Below are 26,017 nucleotides of genomic sequence, written 5' to 3'. Positions count from 1 at the left end.
TTCAGCCCAGGTCATGATCCCAGGGTCCTGGTATCGAGCCCCACATTGGGCTCCCTGCTCAGCGGGGAGCCTGCTTCCCTTCCCCTCTCTCTGCCTGCCTCTTTGCCTACTTGTGATCTCTGACTGTCAAATAAATAAATAAAATCTTTTTAAAAAGAGAGAGCGAGACTCTTAATCACGCGAAACAAACTAAGGGACGCCAGAGGGGAGGAGGGTGGGAGGGATTTGGGAGGGGATGTGCTATGATGAGTGCTGTAAATTGTGTAAGAATGATGATTCTCAGACCTGTTCCCCTGAAACAAATAATACATTAAATGTTAATTTTAAAAAGAGGGGGATTTATTAATATTAACATATTAATAACAGGAAGTATAAGGCACCTCCAATGGAAGTACATTCCGAAGTATGTGACAGCATCAAGTCCCAGGTGCTTTCCATCTCTCTGTTCTGCAGTCCTCAGTGTATTGGTTCTTCTCCCAGTTTGTACCCTCGGGTCCCAAGGATGGCTGCAGGCCATCACATTGTCACCTAACGCTTTTCCTTCTGTCTCTTTTTACTGAGGAGAAAAGGCTCCTCAGAAGCCCTCCCTCTGGGGCACCTGGGTGGCTCAGTGGGTTAAGCCTCTATCTTCGGCTCAGGTCATGATCTCAGGGTCCTGGGATCGAGCCCCACATCAGGATCTCTGCTTAGCAGGGAGCCTGCTTCCTCCTCTCTCTCTCTACCTGCTTCTCTGCCTACTTGTGATCTCTATCTGTCAAATAAATAAAATCTTAAAAAAAAAAAAAGAAGAAGAAGAAGAAGAAGAAGCCCTGCCTCTGGCAGATCACCTCTCACATCTCATGGCCAGGAACTGTGATACATGCCCATTCCTAAACCAACCTCGGGCAAGGGAAAATAAATCACCAAGATAAGCTTAAACTACCCAAGACTGGGCCCCTGGGACTGAGGAGTGAGCCAACCTCCCCTGAGGTACACGGTCATCAGTACTCACACAAAATTGGGATTCCGTCAACAAGCAACCAACCACATTTGCCAGCTTCCCCAAATGCTGTACTCACTGTCTACTGATCGTGGAAATCACCTCCCATTTGGTAGATCAGAAGTAAATTAGGAAGAGGAAGAGATTAACTCACAGTATAACACAAACAAACTCATAAGGTTTCATTATTTAATTATTATTTATTTATATAATATAATTATTATTTAATTATTTAATCATTCAATATTGAATCAGTCACCTGTATTTTTCTAATGTTAAAATACTGAATATAGGTCAATACATCAACCCTGAGATGTGGTAGAACCTCTACCACCACCCTCCCAACTGCCTCAAACCTACTAGATTTCTTTACTTTTTGCCAGGACTTAGTTTCATTTTTTTTCTTTCCCGTGGGCTTATTTTGTTTTGTTGAAAGAAAAAGAGACCGTGCACAAGTACTGAGACTGGAAATACAGCTAAGCTGGTGCCCCACCCTCCGCTCTGGCAATACCATTGGAGCGCATATTTCAAATGCATGGCTTTCCCCAAGGATTTTGGTGGCTGAAGCCAGCGACACCCAAGTGCATGGCAGACAGAAATTCTATCAAATTGATGTTCCTTCCCACCAACAGCCCTCACCAATGCCTAATGGCTCTTGGTATATAATTATCTGAGCTTCCTGGACCTGCAGGTGAGATAACTCTGCAATGTGTGCCCTGCACTAGCTCTAGAGTTCCGCAGTGGGATCAAGTTTTAGTTGACCAATGCGCTTGATAATGCCCCCTGTACTGGCTGTGTTCCCTTCCCTGCCTCACTCCCTCCTGGTGTTTCTTAGGATCACCTTCCAAATTAACTGACAACAACTGAGTCCGTGTCCTTTAACATTTGCGTCTGGACAACTCAAATACAGGAATGCAAAAGGAGAGAAAAACACGTTTCCAGTTACAGTAATAGTAACAAATAAATTGCCCCCCCCCAAAAAAAATTAACTCATGAATTCCAAAGAAGCAATGTACTTTGAAGCAAATATTAATAAAAGATTTGGGTTTTACATATAGTCCTCAACTTTGCTAAATTTTAAAAAATTAGATTTCAAGTACATTCTAAAAAATATTCCCTCATTTCCAAGATAATACCTTTGCTATAGAGATCTAAAAGGTACTGCTTTGTCATCAACCTTATAAATCATAAGAATCTAGCTGAAACCAAGATGAGAACAATAGAAAATCTTTCACTAAAGAAAGAACTCTAAATATCTTTAAGCCTGAGACAGGAACAGTGAGGTACTGAGTAAGAAATGATGGGAACTTATAATCACCTTTAATAATAATGCTTGTAATACAATAATGGGACTTTAAACAGTTATGTCAAGTTTGAAAGTCATCCAATTATATTACAGTTGAAATAACATTTTGCTACCAATATTTTAACGATATCGTTAATCCACTATACCTAACCATAGCTTTGGTATATATTAAGAATAAAGTTGAAGCTTAAGGTACTTCTTTAAAACTAACACAATTTGTGGTTAAATTAGCTTCACTTTTAATACAGAAACCCAGGTTACATTCACAAAGTTGTAAAAAAAATTTTTTTTGTTTTAGGTACATTCTAAAATTGACATGTATTAGATAATCACATCAGAGAACACTCAGGTGTTGATCACGACAAAGTTGCAACAGATCTCAAAATAAATCTCTGAAGCAAATTAAACCACACATAAACAATTTAATCAACTCCTGGGGCAATTCTATTTCTAGATTTCTAATTGAAAATGGAAAGGGAAAAAAAGGCCCAATGTCTAGTGAGTGTAAAATGCTTTGTATTATCTACGAAGAGGATTCAGTCTCTTACATCTCTGAAGACGAAGTGGGTATCTTTAGACATATTTGAAAGATGAAATAAACAGTGTGGCTGACCAAAGACTTCACAGCTATAAGTATCAAAGTGAGAACATGGAATATGAACTCAGGTCTTCTGGTAAGTTCTGTATACTTTCCACCATACTTCCCTGCATTTCTGCCTAAAAGGAAACAGCAAACAGTGACTGAACTAAGGCACAAAGTGCTACATGGGATACACTCCATTCAAGGCATTCAAAAATACTACTGTCCCTTTCCTAAAATATTACAGGCTGAGGCTCCAAACTTTCCTATAATATATACTTTATGACAACTATAAACGACTGCTGAACCCAAGGCCTTTGGTAAAGAACCTGGAACAGTAGACTCAGTCTGGTGCTAATCTCTTGAAAGGCTGACTGACATCCACACAGAACCTATCAGAGATCAACCTCATTACTTTCCTCCCCGAGCCTGCTCCTTCCCTTTGTGTTTCCAACGGCAGTGACAAGTGTCATCATCTGCCCAGAGTCCAGAAGGGACCACCGTCCTTCTTGACTCTGTGGTCTCCTTCATCCCCATGACCTATTTATGACAAAGATTTGCAACTTGAACCTCTTCTCTCTCGTCTGACTCCCTTCCTCAGTGCCTGCCCTCATTATTTTGACCCAAACCACCATCTCCCAATGCCTGGCTTCCCACGGCAGCCACTGCTGCCGCCCTCCTCTGATCTCCTTTCTCCTGAGTTGCTCTCTTCACATCCATTCTCCAACGTCTTGGTTGTCCAAAATATAAATTTGATCATGACCCTCAACTGCTTAAAATCCTTCAATGACTTCCCACTGCCCTCAGGATAAATAAACCTCTCATCAGAGCCTCAAGGCCCTTTATGACCACCCGCCCACACTCCCTCACCCCTACTTCTCTGCCTTAACATCTTGCTTCGCTCCTCCAGGACTCTCAGGCCAAAGTTCCTGAATGTTCAGTCTCTCTACTCAAAGTACTCCCCTGTCCTCCAACTCCCCTTATCTGCTTATCTTTAACTCATCAGTGTAATTTGCAGTGGTTAACAGGAAGCTCGGGAGACAGAGTTCAAATCCGAGGTCCTCCTCCACTTACTAGCTATGTGACTTTGATCAAACCATTTGCCTTCTCTATTAACTCAGCTTTCTTTGAGTAAAATGGGGAAAGTAATAAGACCTACCTTATTGGATTATGTGAGAATTAAGTAAATTCACTGAGGTATTTAGAAAAGTATCTGGTACATGGTTAGCTTTTTTATAAATATTACATCTTATTACCATTATTAACATTATCATCTTCTTCCCTCTACTCCTTTTCTTCCATACTTTGAATTAAATGTTATTTCTTCTAGAAAACTTTCTCTAAGCCCCTGAACCAGGTCAGTGTCTCCAAAGCTGGTCCTATTACACTTTCCAGAGCTGCTTATATAAAGATCTGTGTCCTCTGCTAGACCAATGGAGACAGAGACTATGGCTTTCTTACTCACTACTACATTCCTATACTCAGTACTGAGTATGGCATACAGCCAACTAAAAGGAAAATTTCTGATTAAACCTAGGACCATTTTCTTTCTTCATCACTTGGAAGACTTAACATTTTTTTAAAAACAAAAAAATAATTAGAACATTTTCTCTAGTTTCTTGGCCTCTAAGAATCATCAGTACAGGGGCACCTGGGTGGCTCCGTCCGTTAAACATTTGCTTTTGGCTCACGTCATGAGCCCAGAGTCCTGGTTTCAGGATGGATGGAGCCCGCACTGGGCTCCCTGATTGGTGGAGAGTCTGCTCCTCTCTCTCCTTCTGCCCCTCCCCTGCTCATGCTCACTCACTCTCTCTCTTTCAAATAAATAAATAAAATCTCCCCCCCAAAAAGAATCACCAGTATGTATCACTTACATTAATTTCACAATAAAGATAATTTTTTTAAATCCACCTATAAAGAAGGGAATCAGACTTAAAGCTTCCTTTCTGCTAAATGTAATAAACTTAAAAAAAAAAAAAAGCCACCAAAAAAATAGTATCACAAACAGAAAATAAGAAAATATTCAATTCTTTTTACTTAAGCTTCCAAAGTCTTCAGCTCTCCTTCTATGGTCTTACTTAAAGTAAAGCTTCTATTATTTGCATCTACTAAAACATCACTCTTATTGAGACCCCTACTGTCACCCCAAATCTCCAATTAGTAAAGCCTGGGAAATACTGGATGTGCTGCCTACAGTTCTTATTCTACAGCAACACACTTAAGTTCCAAGTGGTTGGGGTTTTCTTTCCCCCAATCTATTTCAAACGTGGAAACACAGAACTAGCCTAAAATAGAATCTCTATTTCACTGTCAAAATTATAATATTTAGTACAGAAATCACTGGGAGTTTTAACACTATTATAAACCAAGCCCTGCAACCAAGAAAAGACATCCAGCTAGAAAGTCTGCACATGTTAGTCCCCTGTCTTCTTCTAGGGCTATCTTGACCCTAATAGTCCGGTGTTTCCCAAAAAGTATGATCTTAAGAATCATCTTATTTGCTAAAAATACACTTGCCCACATTCTTTTCTTAGAGATTTTGATTTAGTAGGTCTATGGCGAAGTCTTAGACTCTGTGTTTTTAACAAGCACATCCAGTTATTTTTATGAACCATGTGAGTTTGGATATTGCCACGGCATAAATAGACCTTTTAGTTCCAGGCAACATGTGAGGAAACCTCCAGTTTAGAAGCTCTTGTATGGGTATTCCAAACGGCCTTAAAAATCATTACCAGGAACTTTGGCAGGAAAGTAGAAAGAACGTGGAGCTTGGAGTCCAAAAACCTGGATTCGATTTCTTCTGGCACTGGCTGTAACCCTTCCGCCAGCCACTGTCTCTCCCTCTGGTGCTGGCATGTTACCTAGAAATAACAAACCCAACCCTAACCTGCTTCACAGGTCGTTGTGGAAATCATTTGAGAATGCTTGCAAAATCACTTTGCATATTAATATGTCATCATTACAGTAAAACTTCATTAATTCAGCCTCCTCTAATTCAGAGTGTGTGAACACCATTGTCTTACGAACTGTGGTTTGTTTGCTTGTTTTTTTTCACATTATCTATAAAGAGATCATCACCTCCTTTCACATGACAGGCAATGGGAGGTATTGGAAAACACAGATAAGCAGCAGCTCCCTGTTCCCTGGCAAAATTATTAGACTGAATGTGCAAGATTAGGAAAGCTTGTTTACTGTATCAGCTCTGTTTATGTGACAAGTCGGGAGGTTCAGCTATCATTAAAGCAAGCTTGGCAATATTTCTACTGGAGTTAGCTTGGTTGTGCGCAGTTAATGCTAGTCATTACAGTAAAACCAATCTGGAGAATGAGTTTTCTACATACTAGAAATGTTAAGGGAGCACTAAAACTGGCATTTAAACTTCTAAAAGATACTGTAGCCTTTCCTGGCCACCTTGAGGAGCACATAATAAAACAATACACTATTTCCCTGGCAATTCAGTGTCATCAACATAATCCATAGTTGGAGGGGATAAGCAGAGACAGTAGGTAAGAGATACTAGATCAACTCACTTAGTTTATACCACTACACACAAGGAAAAAGTTCCCTGTATACAATGAAAAAATTCACTGTATACAATAACAAAGTCTTAATGTCTGCGAAGGGATGGACCGAGAACATGGCATTAATGGTACCTTCCATGGCTAGAAGTGCATGTCAGTTCTTCTAGAGGTCAGGGAGGATTGTTTTTATCCCATACCAGCTGCAGTGGTACATAACCACGTCCAGTTCTGCCGGCATCCTCACTGTTACCACTGATCGCCCTGACATGTCTCTTCTCCTCTATGTCAGAACCTGATGCTCAACACTCCCACCACTGCTTTTACTCAGTCTACCACAGAAGCATCCACCATTTTCTGCCTCACCTGGCCATTCCCTAACTGGATGCATGATCTTGCAGCATATTTCCCTAATAGTTTAACTGAAGAGGTCACCCAAAGCTCTTCTGGTTTCATTACTCCATCACTGCTCTTCTCTGCCTCCTAATGACATTATAATTTTCTTCTTCTTCTTCTTCTTTTTTTTTTTTTTTTGAAGATTTTATTTATTTATTTGACAGAGGGAGAGAGATACATCAAGAGAGGGAATACAAGCAGGGGGAGTGAAGAGGGAGAAGCAGGCTTCCCACCGAGCAGGGAGCCCAATGTGGGGCTCGATCCCAGGGTCCTGGGATCATGACCTGAGCCAAAGGCAGACTATTAACCGACTGAGCCACCCAGGCACCCCGACATTACAATTTTCTTAAGTTTCTCACAAAAATGACTGACTAAAGTTTTGTAAAAATCATCAACCAACTGTTGTATTCATTTCTTTCCATGAGGCAAATAAACTACATATCCAGTGCTCTGCAGTTCACTTTCTAGAAGTTATTGGCTACAACAATGGCTTTCCCACCCAACAGATTTTCCAGGGAATCTGGTTCAATGCCTCCAACAATTCAAAAAGTCTAAAGGTTTAGAGGGCGTGGGCATATTTTATCAGGCTTTCAAAATAACCAAACTATATTTTGATCAACAGATCCTAGAATTTATTTTTTTCATTCATTCACTCAACCTTACCAATTAGCAAGGTTTCACTGAAACTTTAATCTTGCCATTATATCAAGCCAAGAGATTTCAGTGGCTTACACCAGTGCAGAAGGGACTGGATTCTGAATATTCTGAAGTTAGAGACAATGGGATTTCCTAATAAACTGTATATAGGGTGAGAGAAGAGTCAAAGATAATTCCAAGGCTTTTACAAATTTAATTGAAAAGTTGCACATAACCAAATTTTCCTAAACCTTCATATCTTAGGTTCACTAAGGGGAGCCATATTTCAGGGAAGCATTTCATCAATCTTTTCACAAAAGCAAGAAATCTTCAAGTAACACTAATTACTTCTTACTTGATATGTTCATAACTTCAAATTTCTAATAGTTTATCAGCTGAGTGAAGTACATTATTCTTAGTTTCAACAATTCCTCTTCATCAAATAAAAGTAATGTATACAAACAAAAAAATGTCCTTAAATATTTACTTAGTACCTAAAACACACAAAAGACTACCCTAGAGCCTCATTTACACTTCTTTTCGTTGCCATAATGCTCCTGAAAAGTATAAGCCCCATTTGATAGAGGAAGAAAGTTATTCTCAGAGGTTAACTATATTTGATCAACAGATCCTAGAATTTATTTTTTTCATTCATTCACTCAACCTTACCAATTAGCAAGGTTTCACTGAAACTTTAATCTTGCCATTATATCAAGCCAAGAGATTTCAGTGGCTTACACCAGTGCAGAAGGGACTGGATTCTGAATATTCTGAAGTTAGAGACAATGGGATTTCCTAATAAACTGTATATAGGGTGAGAGAAGAGTCAAAGATAATTCCAAGGCTTTTACAAATTTAATTGAAAAGTTGCACATAACCAAATTTTCCTAAACCTTCATATCTTAGGTTCACTAAGGGGAGCCATATTTCAGGGAAGCATTTCATCAATCTTTTCACAAAAGCAAGAAATCTTCAAGTAACACTAATTACTTCTTACTTGATATGTTCATAACTTCAAATTTCTAATAGTTTATCAGCTGAGTGAAGTACATTATTCTTAGTTTCAACAATTCCTCTTCATCAAATAAAAGTAATGTATACAAACAAAAAAATGTCCTTAAATATTTACTTAGTACCTAAAACACACAAAAGACTACCCTAGAGCCTCATTTACACTTCTTTTCATTGCCATAATGCTCCTGAAAAGTATAAGCCCCATTTGATAGAGGAAGAAAGTTATTCTCAGAGGTTAACTATCTTTGCCCAACGTCAAACATTTTCGCCACTAGCAAAACTCACCATTGTGGCTGACTCCAAAGCCAAAGCCATTATCACTATTGTTAACTGATATAATTCAATACTCTTGAGAAACGGTAATTGTTCTAAATCTTAAATTTGGTAGCCTTTCTTCCTTTACCCCGCTGGCTTCATCTTTTAAATAGAAAATAACTTCACTTAAAGGTGCTAAAGATAACTTTACAGGAACTAGATAGTCTTCCTGGAACCGCCCCTCTGAGACCCGCAAACCCCTTGTTTTGCTAGACAAAGTGCGTAAATAAAACAAAGCGTTCCCTCTGATACGGGCTTTGGGGCAGGCTTCTCAACTACCACACCATGGTTTCATGCAGTAACCTAGTTTCAGGGTTCATGCAACAACCCTATCACCCAGTCCCTGGTAAGAGTACAACCTCCCACACCGCAGGGATTAGATTTTATCCCCCCCAGGGAGAAATGGTCTCTGAAAGACAGTAACACAAAAGTGGCCTCCCATACTCTACAGTATGAATTTGCATTTGGGGTTGTTTGGCGTTTTTTAAGGCAATTTTGATTGAGATTATCTGAATAACTTTCACTGGTCCGTCTCTGAGGCCATGCAACGATGTGGGGAAGATCAGAGAAACAAAGAATCCTATTTAAAGTTGCAACTCAACTGCATCATCCTTCTGACTAAAATCCCTTCTATTGTTTTCCCTGTTCCTGGGACAGATTAAATAGCCCTGCTTCCTGGCTCCTTCCCCCAACTCCACTCTCCATTTACATCATGCCCACCCCTTCCTGGCTCTAGTCGCTCAGGCCCTATTTCGAGAGAGCCCTCCCATGTCCAGCCTCCTCTTCCCCTTCAGTCACTGCTCCCGCAGGGCTGCTCTCTCAGTCCAATCCCGAGCTACTAGATTCAAACATGTGCTACCTAGTCCAGGACGCTTCCGGAAGCACCAAGCATGCGCAAATTTGAAAGTGTGCCTTCGATTAAAAAGCCGAATGTTCCAGGGGTACCTAGCTGGTAGAGCACGTGACTCTTGATCTCAGGGTTTTGAGTTCAAGCTCCAAGTTGGGGTAGAGGTTACGGAGAAATAAATCTTAAACATCTGATTTGGCTCAGGTCATGATCTCACGGTCCTGGGATGGGCCTGGTAGGGCTCCCTGCTCAGTGGGAAGCCTACTTCTCCCTCTCCCTCTGCCCCTCCCCTCGCTTGTGCTCTCTCTCTCCGACGCTCTCTCTCTCTCAAGTAAATAAAAATTTTAAAAAATAATTTAAAGGGGTGCCTGGGTGGCTCAGTGCGTTAAGCCTCTGCCTTCGGCTCAGGTCATGATCCGAGGTGCTGGTATCGAGCCCGGCATTCAGCTCTCTGCTCAGCAGGGAACCTGCTTCCCTCTCTCTCTCTGCGTGCCTCTGCCTACTTGTGATCTCTGCTGGTCAAATAAATAAATAAAATAGTTTTTTTAAAAATTTAAAAATTAAAAAAATAAAGCAGTATGTTCCTAAGATATAAAGGAATCCGCCCCCAAGTACCCATGCAGTCTATAAACCAATCACCAACATATAAGACATGCATATTGCAAAATGGACAACTTGGCTTCAAATCCTCATCTTTCAACTCACTAGCTGGGAAACCACAGACAAAGGAAGTCATTTACCCTAAGCCTCTATTTCTTCTTCTACACAATGGGGATAATAAGTCAGAGCTCAAAGGCTGATTAAAGATAATATCTGTCAAGTGCCTAGAATACTTCAAGCATTCAATAAATGGCAGTTCTTCATATGACTTCTGGGCTTGCCAATTTAAATTATTAAGATTTCATAAATAATTCCTCAAATCATGTGATACCTCAAAGCCCAGTGAAAGGAAGGGACCTACTGCCAATGGCCCCTGGTTACTCAAGCAGCCCTTAGCCACTGGAGACCTAGACCAATCTTGTGGAGTTATCCGAAGTAAAAACAGAAATGATGCACCACACTCGATTCTGAGAATCCTTTGATTCTTGGAGCTTGGCTAAGCAAAGCCATTTTGATGGATGGCTTTTCTACAAAAGAACCCCACCACCACCCTATGACCTTTCTAAGTGTTCATTGTCTTGGAATACTACAGGGCCAAAGGAGTTCGATCAGCATCCAAAGCTGCAAAATCTCAGGGAGCTGCGAATACAGATATGCAGACAGCGAAATGCAGAGATAAAGACCCTTTACAAAATCTACACTCACTCCACAGAATGGAATACTATTCAGCAATAAAGAGAAATGAAGCACTAAAACATGTTACAACGTGGGGAAACCTTGGGAACATTGTGCTCAAAGAAAGCCAGTCATAAAATACCTCACATTAAAAGATCCCATATATAGGAAATACCCAGAATAGGCATATATATAATGTACACATATAGACCAAAAGTAGATTAGTGGTTGACTAGGGATTGAGGGGGTGGGGGTTGGGGAGTGACAGCTAATGGGTACAGGGCTTGTTTTAAGAAAGATGAAAATGTTCCAAAATTAGACTATAATGGTTGCACAACCCTGTGAGTATAACAAAAATCTTGGAACTGTACAATTTTTTTTTTTTTTAAGATTTTACTTATTCACGTGAGAGAGACAGAGACAGAGAGTCAGAGAGAGCACAGCAGGGGAAGAGAGAGAGAGGAAGAGGGAGAAGCAGACTCCCCGCTGAGCTGGGAGCAGAACATGGGGCTCCATCCCAGGACTTGGAGATCATGACCTGAGCTGAAGGAAGTCACTTAACCATCTGAGCCACCCAGGCACCCCGTAAACTGTATATTTTAAATGGGTAAATTATATGGTGTATACATTCTATCTCACAAGGCTATTTTTAAAATCCAACTGCTTCGTGGATCCTTTATTCTTTGCCGCCTGGAGCAATATCCCCGCCTTTAAAATCTAAAAATAAGAGCTCAGAGTGCTGTCCTGGCTTTAAAGTTATAAAGTATCTTGGCTTTAGAAGTCTACTTACCTTGCCTTTCCATCTGTCACCTCCACAGTAGTTCAGTATCAATCATTTTGGATGAATTGCAATGATGGAAACTGCTCAAATAAATGCAAAATTTATCTATGCTCAAATCAAAGCCTACAGATTACGTTCTTTATTGTTCCGCAGTAATGACTGTTCTCCCCTTTACTGAGTACAAACTGACCACTTTTGTTAGCACTCTTCTTCTGATTACTTGCTGCAGTGACCTTCAAGCAAGTAAAGCTCCAGTTCCATAGGAGCTCTTTGTTCTCCTGAGAAATACGGGAAGTATCCCCCAAGGATGACAAGATGTCAGGCAAAATCGGCAAAACCCATCTGCTAGGGACCTGATGAAATCGGTGTAACTCACTTGAGTGGGAATGTACTGGAGAGAATTAGGGAAGAGATGACTTAACTCTGGATTACGAGAAGGAGATAAACTAGAGTATGTGTCAAGTAATTTATGGTCTTAAAACCCTAACTACATTAAGGAATATGTGGTCTGAAATATTTTTATTGACTACAAAGCATACCTGTTTTCATGGTTTTTTTTTTAAAATATTTTATTTATTTATTTATTTGACAGATAGATCACAAGTAGGAAGAAAGGCAGGCAGAGAGAGGAAGGGAAGCAGGCTCCCTGCTGAGCAGAGAACCTGATGCGGGGCTCGATCCCAGAACCCTGGGACCATGACCTGAGCCGAAAGCAGAGGCTTTAACCCACTGAGCCACCCAGGTGCCCCTGTTTTCATGTTTTGACAAGCTTTGAGGGTTTTGTTTGTTGAGATATAATGACATACAACATTATACTAGTTTCAGGTGTACAACATAACGATTTGATAGTTGTAGATATTGTGAAATGATCACCACAGTAACTCTAGGTAATACCCATCACCATACATATTTACAGAATTTTTTTCTTCTGAATTTTTTCCTGCCCAGTGTGGGGCGTGAACTCATGACCCCAAGATCAAGGGTCACATGCTCCATCGACCAAGCCAGCCAGACACCCCTTGTGATGAGAATTTTTAAGATTTCATCTCTTGGCAACTTGCAAATTTGCAGTAAAGTATTATCAACTACAGTTGCCATATTGTACATTATATCCTATAACTTATTTATTTTTCCAAGCTTTTGTTTTTAAATTTAGAAGCACTTAAATCTGATCAATACACTAGTTACTGTGGGAATAGGAAAAAAATGGGGAATCACACTCCCTCCCCTTCAGATTCTAAAATCGGAGGAGAAATTAAACATACTCACATGAAGAGACTTAAGAGTAACAAGAATAAAAACATTATCAATTCAGTGCACATTACTATATTATACTTAAAACATTTAATTGGTTATGGAGAGGAAGATGTTAAATGTTAGTAGTAGAGAGTAAAAAATGTCTCCCTAAAACTGCCGGCTACCACCATTTATTCAAAGAAGACTGCACAGAATGAAGATACCAATTTTATGGGGCAGAAAACTTACTAGTGCTATTTATACACAAAAATTAATTCTAATAATCCTAACTTCGATTGAACAAATCATTTACCTAATTTTAATCACATTTAGCCCTAATTATTCAAGTATCATCTCTGCTGCTTTCTCAAATTATTTCAGTTCACCCCTCCAACAAAGAAGCTATTTAAGATGAAGTACTCTTAATTTTGTTTTTCAAAGAGTCCCTAAATTTGGAAAAGTAAAGGAAATATTTTAAGATTCAGGCTACCACATATATGTCATGTTACAAATAACAACTTGATCATTACTTCTGCTTAAGTACTTAAAAAAGAGATTTTTCTAACAATCCAGGGTAGACCGAACTCAACAATCACAATGTCACTTTATGACTTCCCAGTGTTCTGGTTCAAATTTCATTTCTAAATCTTTTAAACATTTCTTTCAATTTAGCAAGGATCCCTCCTCTGGGACAAATCTTTTCAATAGTGATTTGGACCATTTGATTTATTAGTCTACAGTCTATTTCAGTTTTTTAAAAGTTACTAACATGATCTTTGCTTACAAATCACAACACTTCATCTTGCTACAGGATTTCCTAATGCACCAGAATCTTGTGCAACTATCTCAAAAGTTCATTAGCAAGTTTTCCAAATGTGACAATCAAGAACTTGGGCAAGTCAGTTGTGAAATCACAAACTTTATTACAATCAAGTTGAGCACTTCACTTGCTTTTTAAGGAATATCAGAAAACACTAAGTGATTTTTAAAAATAAGTATTAGGCGCACCTGGGTGGCTCAGTTGGTTAAAGCCTCTGCCTTTGGCTTGGGTCATGTTCCCTGGGATCAGCCATCTAGGTAATACCCATCACCTAGGGTATTAGGTGGGGGGGAACTCTCTGCTGGGGGGGAGGGTACTGCTTCCTCCTCTCTCTCTCTCTGCCTGCCTCTCTGCCTACTTGTGATCTCTATCTGTCAAATAAATAAATAAATAAAATCTTTAAAAAAATAAAAATAAAAACAAGCATTATAATGTGAACAGTTGCTTCACATCACAGAGTTACATGAGTACACAGAGTTACATGTCCCTTCCTACTTGAGATGTGTTCTCTTCACACTACTGTCCCAAAAAGTTAATTTCTTATGTTTTTCCTATTAAGTTCTTTAAATGATTTTGAGTGAATAAAGTGAAGAATACAGAGTCCCATTATTTGTGTACCTTAGTTGAACCTAGTCTGAAAGCAACCCCTAACCATCCCAAAATTCACTGAAATGCTTGGTGAAGTGCACATTCAATCATTAACTAGCAGAATAAATAATCACAGAGAACGATCACAGCACACCCCTTGGTTAAAAAAAAAAAAAGAAAAGAAAAGAAAAAGAAATGAAAAGTAAAGAAAAGCAACAAAAAAGAAAAAAAGCAAGCACAAAACTTTCCTGCAGGTAATTCTCCCAACTTCTCCAAACTGACCTTTCTCAAATCCTCCAACAAAATGAAACAAGATCCACAGGCTTAGCTCACTCTTTGGGGGAATACTTTTTCCTATAAGCGTCCTTCTGCCAAAAGTATTTCTGATTGCTACGCGGAGAGTTACCGTTCTGCAGAAGCAATAATTACGTTACACATCAGGCCTCCAGAAAAGTTTAAGGAGAATTTAAAAACAAACCAAAACAAAAACCTTGTATATCTTGAAATGAACTCGACCGAATCCAAGTAACAGGAGCGAGCCAAGTTTCTAAAAAGCAGAAAGACTTCGGAAATTCTATGTCCTCTCCGTTCATCCTCGCCCCCCCCAAAAGTCAACAGAATGCCTTTCATCCTTAGCAGGGGGCCACTGTTCCAATCAAGTGAAAACCTTTATTTTAAAAACACTCAATAGACAGAGTGTGACTGAGGAGGCAGCAAGGTGACTGACTCCCGGCCGAGCACCGGAATGGCTTAAAGGACACCAGCCCCTGCGGGTTCAAGCAAGTTGTCCCCGCACCCACCAAGTGGCATGTGAGATTCGCGGAGCTGGGCCAACAACATCTTTCCTATTTAAAAACTCGCAAGTCCAGGCAAGCCAGGGCTTGGGGCCCCAAGGCTAGGGGCCAGGCGGGTACAAGGGACGCAGGAGCCATAGGAGGGAGAGGGGACCTGGAGAGCGGAAGGCCAGGCGCTGGGCCCGGACTTGGGCAGCACCGGCCAGACCCCGGCCGGAAGCCGCCCGAGCCGCCGCAGGAGCGAGGAGACCGGCGGCGCTGGACTGCACTCACCTGCCCATTCTCCGAGCCTTGGTCCGACCCCTGCCTCGTGACTCAAACCCCAGACCCGAAGGGCCGTGAAGAGCGAGTACGAGATGCGCAGGGCCACGTAGGCCACGGTGCCTGCGCCGACCCAGTACAAGAAGCCGGCGGCAGGAAGAGCGCTCTCCATGGCTTTCAACTAGGCCTTACTACCTTCGTGAATGGAAAAACGAATGAATGAATCCAGGAAGAGGCGCCCGCCGTGACGATGAGGACGACACTAACAGGCGCGGCTCCTGCGCCTCTTTTGGCCTAAACCCCGCCCACGGCGCCATATCCGTGCCGCCATTGGTGATCTAGCGGTCCCTCTGTGAGTAGTGCGTCAGCTATTGGCTGACTCCAGTTTCGCTACCCCGCCCATGTCCTCCCCCTCGCGCACAGCGGTCCTGGTCTCTGTTCGGAGCCGGCAGATCGCTCCCCTGCCAATCAAACTTCAGTCCCGCCCAACGCGTCATCACGCCCCCAGGGTTCCACCAGAGGGCGGCTGGTCTCACCCCACCAAATCGCCCAGGTCTCTCATTGGCTGCAGCGGTCCTCACGACTGCGGAAGAGTGCGCTCCGATTGGCCAGGGAGACCCAGCCTCGTTAGAGCTCTGCATTTAGGAGGGGATGGGGTCTGAGAAGCCGGTTGTGAATGGGAAGATGGTATAGTAAAAGGTGGGCGTGGAGTCGTAGTTTTATTTTCCCCTCTGTATTAGACACATCTATATCATTGTTAAATATGCTGTCACTGTTCCCATAAACTTTTCCGAATAAAGGCTTGCATCTCCCCTTTCTATGTCTCCTTCCGGGAGCATCTTCTCCTGTTACATGCACTTATTATGGAGCTTCTAAACCTCCCTCTCGTTCTGAGCATTAAACAGCATTGCTCCCAAGGTCTTGGAGTTCAAGGCGAATAACTTCATGGACTCAAAAAACTATAATATACAGCGGCATAAGAGCTGTAAGACGAATGCAAAATAGAGGGAACCCAGCTTGATGAATAAGCAGTTTGAGGAAGGGACTCCATGTTTAACTGGACCTTAAAGGACACTAGAGACTTTTTGTTTTACTCTTTTTTTAATTTACATTTTCGGGGGGTGGGGGTTGGAGGTGGGGTGTGAAGGAACACAAAAGTATGTGATCCTAGTAGAGATAAGAAAACTACCTCCGCAGAGTTCCACAAGGTAAGCATGAGAGACTGTAATGCAATAGAGTGCTTCACACTTACTCTTCCATCCACCAAGAGTTTTGGCTTCCTTTTCTGGCATGGACTTGTATAAAACACCTGAAATTTTTCTTAGCCAGTAGGGACTCCTGATTCGAAACTTGAGACCTTTTTAAAAGGCAGGAATTTAAGGGTAATAATTTTAAGGATCAACAACAGATTTTTTTTTTTAAGATTTTATTTATTTGACAGAGATCACAAGTAGATGGAGAGGCAGGCAGAGAGAGAGAGAGGAGGAAGCAGGCTCCCTGCTGAGCAGAGAGCCCGATGCGGGACTGGATCCCAGGACCCCGAATCATGACCAGAGCCGAAGGCAGAGGCTTAACCCGCTGAGCCACCCCGACGCCCCTCAACAACAGATCTTGAAGATAATGTAGTAATTTTCTAATATGTAGCTCCAGAACCTTATCTCTCCCTGCCCAACCCCCTACTCTTTTTCCACCGTCTTATCAAATTGAGTATAACCCCTAAGGCTGATACTGTTCTTTATAAACTGTCAGCTGTCTAGCAGAATTCAGTCATGTGAGTTGAGCAGGCACATTTTGTTTTAATTAAATTTGATCCCCTTGGCTGAGGCTGTCTGTCCAATTCAATGAAATCCCACCACTCCTCTCTCTCTCTCATCTCCCTCTAGCCAAAGTCTTCACCTGCAGTGGAGCCCCAAATGCATATATCCCTGTTCAACATTGCTCACCAACTAAGGGCCCTCAAGATATCCATGCTCCTTAGAATAGGACAGAAGGAGAAGAGAGCTATTATAAACCAATAATACAAGGATGCCTGTTGGCTTGGTCAGTGGAGTGGGTGACTCTTGAGGGTTGTAAATTTGAGCCCCACATTGGATGTAGAGATTACTTACAAATAAAATCTTAGGGGCGCATGTATGACTCAGTCGGTTAAGTGGGAAGCTCTTGATTTCAGCTTAGGTCATGATGTCGGATGGTGGGATGGGCCCTGAGAAAACGACGACTCCATGCTTACCAGGGAGTCTGCTTAAGGATTCTCTCTCCCCCTCTGTCCTTCCCCCACTGGCTCTCTCTAACAAATAAATAAGTCTTTAAAAAATGAATAGAATCTTTAAAAGTAACTAAACAAATAATATGTGTTTGTGTTACCTTTGTATGTATGTCTATGACCCACACTAGTACTTACGATTATTGGGAACACCGTGAATCCTTCACTATGCTGTGAATCCATAGGACCTAGAACAGTGCCTGGAACCCTGAGATACTCAATAAACAACTGAGAAAGAAATGGGAGTGAAGATTCATTCATTTAACAAATACTACTGTGCTGTAAGTATGTACCAGAAACTGAGCTAGGTAGGTACTGGGTATAATAACAATACTGAGCAAATGGTCAATTCTTCGTCCTCATTCTATTCTACCGTTCGATAAGGAGTGGCCTCTGTTTTCCTTACCAGCTCCTTCCCAGAGTCCTTCAGGGCCCCTCGCTAATGCTGGCCTCTACATGATCCTATGCCTTTGGGCTCAGACCTCTGTTCTTTGTACTTCTCTACACAATCTCCCTACGTGATTTTATGTAATCCCTTGGTTTTAAATATCAACTGTAAGTTAATGAAGTCGAAATATCTCTGGCCAGGCTGAACATCTGCTCAGAGGTATGCATAAACACATAATCTCTATGCCTACTCAACATCTCCATTAAGATGTAAAATAAAAATAAACATCTCAACTGAAAGGTGTTCAAAACAGACTCAACACACACACACAGACACTTCTCTTCTTCCAATCTGTTAACGATATCATTATTTACCGGCCTTCTAAGGTTTAAAACCTAGCTGTCAGCCTTGATTTGTTTCTTCCTATTACATTCCCATATTCAGTACTTCAGCAGTCTTGTTCACACTACCTCCAATATAGATCTTGACTGGCCACTTCTCCTCACTTCTGCTACTACCAGCCTAATCCAAATCACAAGCATTTCTTGCCTGGAGTATGGCAACAGCATCCTCCCTGGTCTCCCTGAAACTGTCTTGGGGTTTGTTCTCCACGAAGCAACTGGAGTGTTGTGTTCATTTTTGTTTTTGTTTTTAAGTAAATTAGATATCATTTCTTCTGCTCAAATCCCTTCAAGGACTTTACAAATCAGATTAAGAACAAAATCCTCCAAGACTAGTTATTTCTTCCCTGACCTCTCCAACAGCATCAGTGATGCTCTCCTGGGCTCACCTGATTCCAGCCACATATCTTGCAGTTTCTAAAATAAGTCAAGTTCATTCCAGTCTCAGAGCAGTTCTATTTCCTGTTTCCTCTCCAGAACCTCTCACCCTCTGTCTCCCAAGGCTCACCGCTTTATAGTATTTGGGCTTCTGTGCACACATTCTTCCCCTTAGAGTGGTTTTCCCTGATGGACCAACATAAACAGACCAAATCACCTCCTCTCCTTTGCCTGGTCACCACTTATACTTTCACCACACTTTACGTTCCTTATAACACTTAATGCCTTCAAATTGTCTGATTATTTGGTTTTTGTCCATCTTCCCAATAGAATGTAAGTTCATGAAGACAGTGACCTTTTCTTGCTCACCATGGTATCTCCACCTAAGATGTACACCAAAGAATAACGGACACTTAGTAGGTCTGCAAAAAATACCCATTGAATGAATGAATGACGAATACATGGAAATGGTCTAGCTAGAGAGGCAGACCTTAAGGACATCGAACTAGTGATATGATAAAAATTGTCATGAGTACAAAGAAATGGGAAGACCTAATTTAGATGAGAAGAGGGGACTGCCCTGAAAGGCCTTTCTAAGGGAGTAACATTTGAGCTGGGATCTAAGGCAAAGTAGAAATTAATCTGGTGGAGTAGGATGGGGTAGAGGAAAGGAGAGCGCAACAGATACCCACTGAGGGTTTTGTTGTGATTTTGAAGAATATACACGCATACACACACATGTGCCTCTAGCACCTACCACAGCATCTGACATAAAAATAAACAGGCAGGGGCGCCTGGGTGGCTCAGTGGGTTAAAGCCTCTGCCTTCGGCTCAGGTCATGATCCCGGGGTTCTGGGATCGAGCCCCGCATCGGGCTCTCTGCTCAGCAGGGAGGCTGCTTCCCTTCCTCTCTCTCTCTGCCTGCCTCTCTGCCTCTCTGCCTACTTATGATCTCTGTCTGTCAAATAAATAAATAAAATCTTTTTAAAAAAAATAAACAGGCAACAAAAAATAGTTGATGATTTGGGATTTTTCTAATGAATAAGGACAGGCGCCATGGAAATGCAATTTCTACTGTTCTTAGAATTCATATTGAGCATGGTATTTTTACTCAAGGAATGTTGATTGAATCCACCTCAGTTTTTTCCTATAAGGTACGAGCAGTACTCTTGCAATTAACAGGAATAATCTTTATTAAGAGTGCACACATATATTTACTAAAAGAAAAAAAAAAGTGGCATCATAGAGTGAAGTGATCTGTGTCAAAGAAATTCCTTTGAGGTCCAGAGGGCTCTATATACTTTTGGAATTGAATAAGAATCTTTGTCTACAGATAAATTTTAAGAACCACTTAAAAACTCTAATGCAGGGGCACCTGGGTGGCTCAGTGGGTCAAGTCTCTGCCTTTGGCTCAGGTCGTGATCTCAGCATCCTAGAATCAAACCCCGAATCGGGTTCTCTGCTCAGTGGGGAGCCTGCTTCTCCCTCTCTCTCTGCCTGCCTCTCTGCCTACTTGTGATCTCTCTCTCTCTCTCTCTCTCTCTCTCTGTGTGTGTCAAATAAATAAAACCTTTAAAAAAATCCTCTAATGCAGGGGTGCCTGGATTAAGTTGGTTAAGTGTCTGGCTTCAGAGGGCCCTGCTCATACCTTAGCTTTGGATTTCAAGGCCCGCATCAGTTAAGTGTCTGACTTTATCTCAGGGTCCTGGGACTGAGACCCACCTCGGGCTCCCTGCTCAGTGGGGAGTCTGCTTCTATCTTTCTCTCTTCTCATGCCCCTCCCCCAACTTGAGCTTCTCAAAAAAAAAAAAAGTCTTTCTAAAAAATTTTTTAAAGGGACATCTGGGTGGCTCAGTCATTGGGCTCAGGTCACGATCCCGGGGTCCTGGGATTGAGCCCTACACTGGGCTCCTTGCTCAGCAGGGAGTCTGCTTGTTCCTCTCTCACTCCCCCTGCTTGTGTTCCCTCTCTCACTGTGTCTGTCTCTGTCAAATAAATAAAATCTTTTTTAAAAATATTTTTTAAACAATTTTTTAAAAAAACTTATAACGCATACAGGAACCTACAATGATGGTCTACTCCTATTCAGCACTATTCTATGCTAAAATTTAACATACAGACCCGGGTTCCCAAAGATGGGCAGGTATTCTACCAAACATATGAAAACATTAACTCTCCAAAGAGGAAGCAATACTCTAAAACTTTGGGCTTTGGTATCAGGTAAATCTGGAACCAGACTTCAACTCTACCTCTTATTAGCTGTATGACTGTGTATGAATTTAGCTACTAAGCATTCAAATTCTACAACAGTAAAATTGGACAATACTATATAAGCATTTATCAGTGCTTGGCAGAAAAGCATTACGTATTCAGTGAGAAAAACGAAGCCTAAAATATCTAACTTTCCTATAAACACATAGAGATTAAGTGGCAGAACTGGAATTTCAGCTACCAAGGTGTGGTTATGAAATCATATCTTGATAACTAGCTCAGAAAGGCAACATAAAAAAATGATTAACAGAGAGGTGAAGATTTCCTGCAAGTAGCTGGTTGTTATACAAGTAACATACTCAGACACAACAACATTAAATTTCAGTCTCGTTTATTTAAAAGATTTAGAGTTCAGAACAGTCTTTAATATGGAAAAATGTGAATCAACAGTATTGCATCATATTAGTATACAGATGGTCTCATTTAATTTGAAATTCATTTTCAGTATTTCTGTACATTGAGTTTCAGATCAGATTCTCATGATGAAATCAGGAGTAGCTCCATATCATGAAAGAAAATTCCATAATTAGGGAATTTCACAGAAGCTAGGAATTTTTCAGAATACCATTACAAGAGAGCCGAATCCTTCATTTGGCTATATAATAAAACTTACGTATTTTTAACAACTCTGTCTTCTAGCTCATCTTCATTTAAACATAGCTCACAAAACAAGGCACTTAATAATCTCTCCATTAAGTTCAGTTGAGAAGGTGTTCAGTCCTGGATTTAAAAGAGAGAGAGAGAGCGAGAGAGCGCCATGGTTAACAAACAGTTTTAAAAGAAATTGAAATTTTTGGCATGAGAAATCAGGTTTCCATGAGGGCCTGGGTGGCCCAGTAAGTTAGGCGTCTGCCTTCAGCTAAGGTCATGAATCCAGGGTCCTGGGATGAGTTCCACATCAGGGAGTGTGCTTCTCCCTCTGCCCCTCCACCACCTCATCCCCCGGCTCCTGTGTGCTCTTTTTCTTTCTCTCTCTTGCAAAAACAAATAAATAAAAATCTTTAAAAAGAAAAAATAGAAAGAAATCAGGAGGTTTCCAAAAAGTTAATACTTCTTTAACAAACATTATTACCATTTAATTTCTTTCACAAACAATATCACCATAAGGCACGCACATTAGCATTTACTATGCTTTGTTATTGGATTAGCGTGTCCGAAATTGACTTCAAATACATGATCCCATTCCAAGGTCTGAGTAGCACTCCCATTTTTCCAACATGGAAACAGACTCTTGAACTAAGAAAACTCAAACCAGATGTTTTGAAAAAAGTGGTCAAAAAATATGTTTTAATATATATATATATATTTTTACTTTCAAAGGATCTCAGAGGTATATAAAGTGAAAAAGTATCACACCCCATTTCTGATCCCCACAAATGGCAGTTGGCTACTTGGAGTGCCTTCTTCCATTTCTTTTTCTATGTAAATATAAAGCTGTACAATATAGACAATATACCCTTTTTTTTTTAAAGTAAAAACTGTGATCATAAAACATAATCCAACAGCTCTCTTTCTCCACTCAATGTACCATTAAAAATACCATTGTGAATAGTGGCTGGCCTGCTCAGTTGGAAGATCATGAGACTCTTTTTTTTTTTTTAAGATTTTACTTATTTATTTGACAGAGAGAGACCACAAGTAGGCAGAGAGGGAGGCAGAGGAAGAGGGGGAAGCAGGCTCCTCGCTGAGCAGGGAGCCGAATGCAGGGCTTGATCCCAGGACCCTGAGACCATGATCCGAGCTGAAGGCAGAGGCTTAACCCACTGAGCCACCCAGGCACCCCAGAGCATGAGACTCTTGATCTCAAGGTTGTGAGTTCGATCTCCGCATTGGGTAGAGATTACTTAAATTATAAATGAATACACTTAAAAAATATCATGGTGAAAACTTGACATGTCAATGTTGTGCATGAACCAGATTTCTTTACTGCACCAACAGATCTATTAAGCATTCCAACAACCTTACCCAAAATACTCTTTCACTTAAAAAAAAAAATAGTGCCATGGTGAACAAATGAATTTAAAACTAGGTGAGGGATGCCTGGGTGGCTCAGCTGGTGAAGCAACTGCCTTCCACTCAGGTCATGATCCCGGAGTCCTGGGATTGAGTCCCGCATTAGGCTTTCTGCTTGACAGGGAGTCTGCTTCTCCCTCTGACCCTCCCATTCTCAAATAAATAAAATCTTTTTTAAAAAAAACTAGGCGAAAGTGAAAGTAAACAATATATTTTTGTCAACATCATACTTCCAGCCAAAAATAAAAAAATTTCAGGATGGTTATGCAAGCAAACTAAAGTAAGTAACATTAGGGAATTTCAGGGAACTATTTCTTCATCTGAATGCCTACTGTAGCAGTGGACTCTGGATTTGCTCTATCTACTCATATTTTTTCTAAAATTTCTCTACTTTAACTGCTATGACTTTTGCCTAGTTTTCTTTCTTCTTTTTATTATTTTTATAAATATATTTGATTCAGGGGTGCCTGGCTGGCTCAGTCCATAGAGCATGTAATTTTTGATCTTGGGGTCATGAGTTCGAGTCCCACATTGGGTGTAGAGATTACTTATTTGATACATACAAAAGATTACATGAAATACATAAGCTAGTTATAAATCATAATACAGTGATTTATAACTCATAATACAGTGAAAAACTATAAACCCACCATCCAACTCAAGAATCAAAAAAACCAGGACCCTTCCTATCCCTACAGTCCTAAATGTTCTGTATCATTCTACAGCTTTTAGGTGTAAATAATAAATACTTATGTACATATAAATAAATATGTATATATACATATGCATGTATGTAAATATTCTATCACAGTTGTATATGAAATAATAATATATTATTATTACACTATATATACACTATATATAATAATATATATTATACACTTTGGCTTATTTTTTGAGATCTATTGAAAACCATAATATAGTGGATGCTGGAGTATGCAACTCTGATATCCTCTCCACGACCAAGACATTCATTTGCAGAGAGTGCTAGTTGCTGAGGGCTCCCAGTTGTGTCCCGCCCCCCCCACGTGGGAACTGTTCGTTGCTTTGCCCCGCCCCCATGGGTTACCTGCATCCAATGCCTAGATATTGCAGGAAGAAACATGCCTGGCTACTTGCCTCAATTATGGACATCTGCGAGGCCATCCTAACTGCGGAGCTCCCTGTGGGCTCAGCCCAGGCTTCTGTTAGACCTGCATCACAGCTCAACGGCTCTGTCACCTTAATCCTGCTTCCCTCGCTCCCTTACAGATGCTGCAATTCTGACTGTATGGCTTGAATTGTGTCCTCCAAAAGATATGTTGAAATCCTAACTCTCCCCCCGCCGCCACCAACGTATGAATGTGGCCGAATTTAGAAACAGGGTTTTTGCAGATGTCATCAAATTAAGACAAGGTTGGACGGGACTAGGGTGGGCCTTAAATTCAATGACTGGGTCCTTATAAAGGGAGATTTGGAGTTGCGCAGGGAGACAGAGGAACGAAGGCCCTGTGAGCCGGAGAATGCAGTTGTGCAAACACAAAATAAAAAATGTTAAGGATTGCCAACACCCAGCAGAAACTCACGAGGAAGGATTCTTCCCTAAGGCCGTCAGAGGGCCCTGCCCAGACCATGGTTTTGGACTTCTAGCCAAAAAAAACTTCGAGAGAATAATTTTTTGTTCTTTAAAGCTGCCTAGTTTTTATCAGTCTGTTATAGTAGCTCTGAGGAAACTCATGTGTAAACCTAAGCCCTTTACTTGGTGAGTCTTCTGAGACTTGCTTTTTTACTTAACATCACGTTTCTTAGAATTATTCATGTCATTTACTGTAGAGGTACCTCTCCGTTTCTTTTTTCTTCACTATCAATGGCAATATCTCATCAGAGACATTCATGAATAATATATACATGAAAAACTTTTTCCAAAATGATCATGCCTCTATTTTGGGGTGCAGTCTTTTTGTTTATGTTCCTTTATTTTATTTATTTATATTTTTGAGAAAAAGTTCTATATAAATTTTAACTCATGCCATAACTACCTTTGTATGTGTAAGTGTGTATTAGGCAAAATAATGATCCTCCCCACACTTAAAGAGATGCATATCCTGACCACAAGAACCTGCAAATGTTATCGTATCAAACAGTATATTGTGATAATATGACTAAGTTAAGGACTCAAGATGGGAAAATTATTCAAGTGAGCCTAATCTATGTCACATGGGTCCTTAAAATTGGAGAACCTACCTCAGAGTTGGTCAGAGAAGGAGATGCAAGTATGGAAGAATGGTCAGAGAGGGGCGCTGATGCTGGCTGGGGGATGGAGGAAGGGGTCCTTGAGCCAAGGAACGGAGGCAGCCTCTAGAGGCTGAAAAGCAGCAAGGAGATAAACCCTTCCTGAGACCCTCTGAAAGGAACACTTTGACTTCAGTCCAGTGAGTCCCATCTTGTAATTCTAACCTATAGAACTGTCAGATAATAAGTGTGTGTTGCTTTAAGCCACTAATTTGTGGGAATTTATAGGAGCAACAATAGAACACTAATACCCTGTGTATGTGTGTGTGTGTGTGTGTGTGTGTCCTAAGGAAGCACACCTGAATCGGGCCCCGCCCTCCTCTCTTGTTTATTGTATTCAAGCCATAAGAGCCTCCGCCCTAGTCTTCAAAAGCACCGAAGTTCATCCTACAGCAACCATAGTAAAGCAGCCGTACTTAACGTTCCATAAAGGTTTGTTCCATTCACCGACACAGCCCTGGGAAACAGTAACCACTCGATACACACTCATTAAACGAACGAATGGATTAGTATTGCTGAAGGAAAGGGTAAAAATTAGTGACAAGGAGTGATAACTTCCAGTGGAAAAATAAAATCGGTCACATCTTAAAAATTATTTGGCTTGTCTCTTAGCTCTATTTTCCTCTTCAGTCATAACACATGAATTCTTCCTGTATAGAACCAAAAACCGAAATGGGGTGATGATG

General features: G+C 40.9%; 1 protein-coding gene and 1 long non-coding RNA gene across 3 annotated transcripts in view; both read right to left on the bottom strand.

The window, feature by feature from the left end:
- Positions 1-15,608, bottom strand: part of HSD17B12 (hydroxysteroid 17-beta dehydrogenase 12) — a 160,365-nt gene extending 144,757 nt beyond the window's left edge. Inside the window, exon 1 of the mRNA XM_044259121.1 lies at positions 15,359-15,608. Coding sequence (XP_044115056.1) covers positions 15,359-15,518 — 160 coding nt within the window. The 5' untranslated portion in view covers positions 15,519-15,608. The remainder of the gene's footprint in view (positions 1-15,358) is intronic.
- Positions 15,609-21,382: 5,774 nt separating this feature from the next.
- The window catches only part of LOC122912856, a 95,352-nt gene continuing 90,717 nt past the window's right edge, over positions 21,383-26,017 (bottom strand). For both annotated transcript variants that reach the window (XR_006385684.1, XR_006385685.1), the window contains exon 4: positions 21,383-21,767. This is a non-coding gene — a long non-coding RNA (uncharacterized LOC122912856). The remainder of the gene's footprint in view (positions 21,768-26,017) is intronic.

The sequence above is a fragment of the Neovison vison genome, chromosome 7 (genome assembly GCF_020171115.1).
Source record: "Neovison vison isolate M4711 chromosome 7, ASM_NN_V1, whole genome shotgun sequence".
Taxonomy (NCBI): Eukaryota; Metazoa; Chordata; class Mammalia; order Carnivora; family Mustelidae; genus Neogale; species Neogale vison.
The sequence above is the reverse complement of the archived record's forward strand: the minus strand, read 5'-3'. Positions and strand labels throughout refer to the sequence as shown.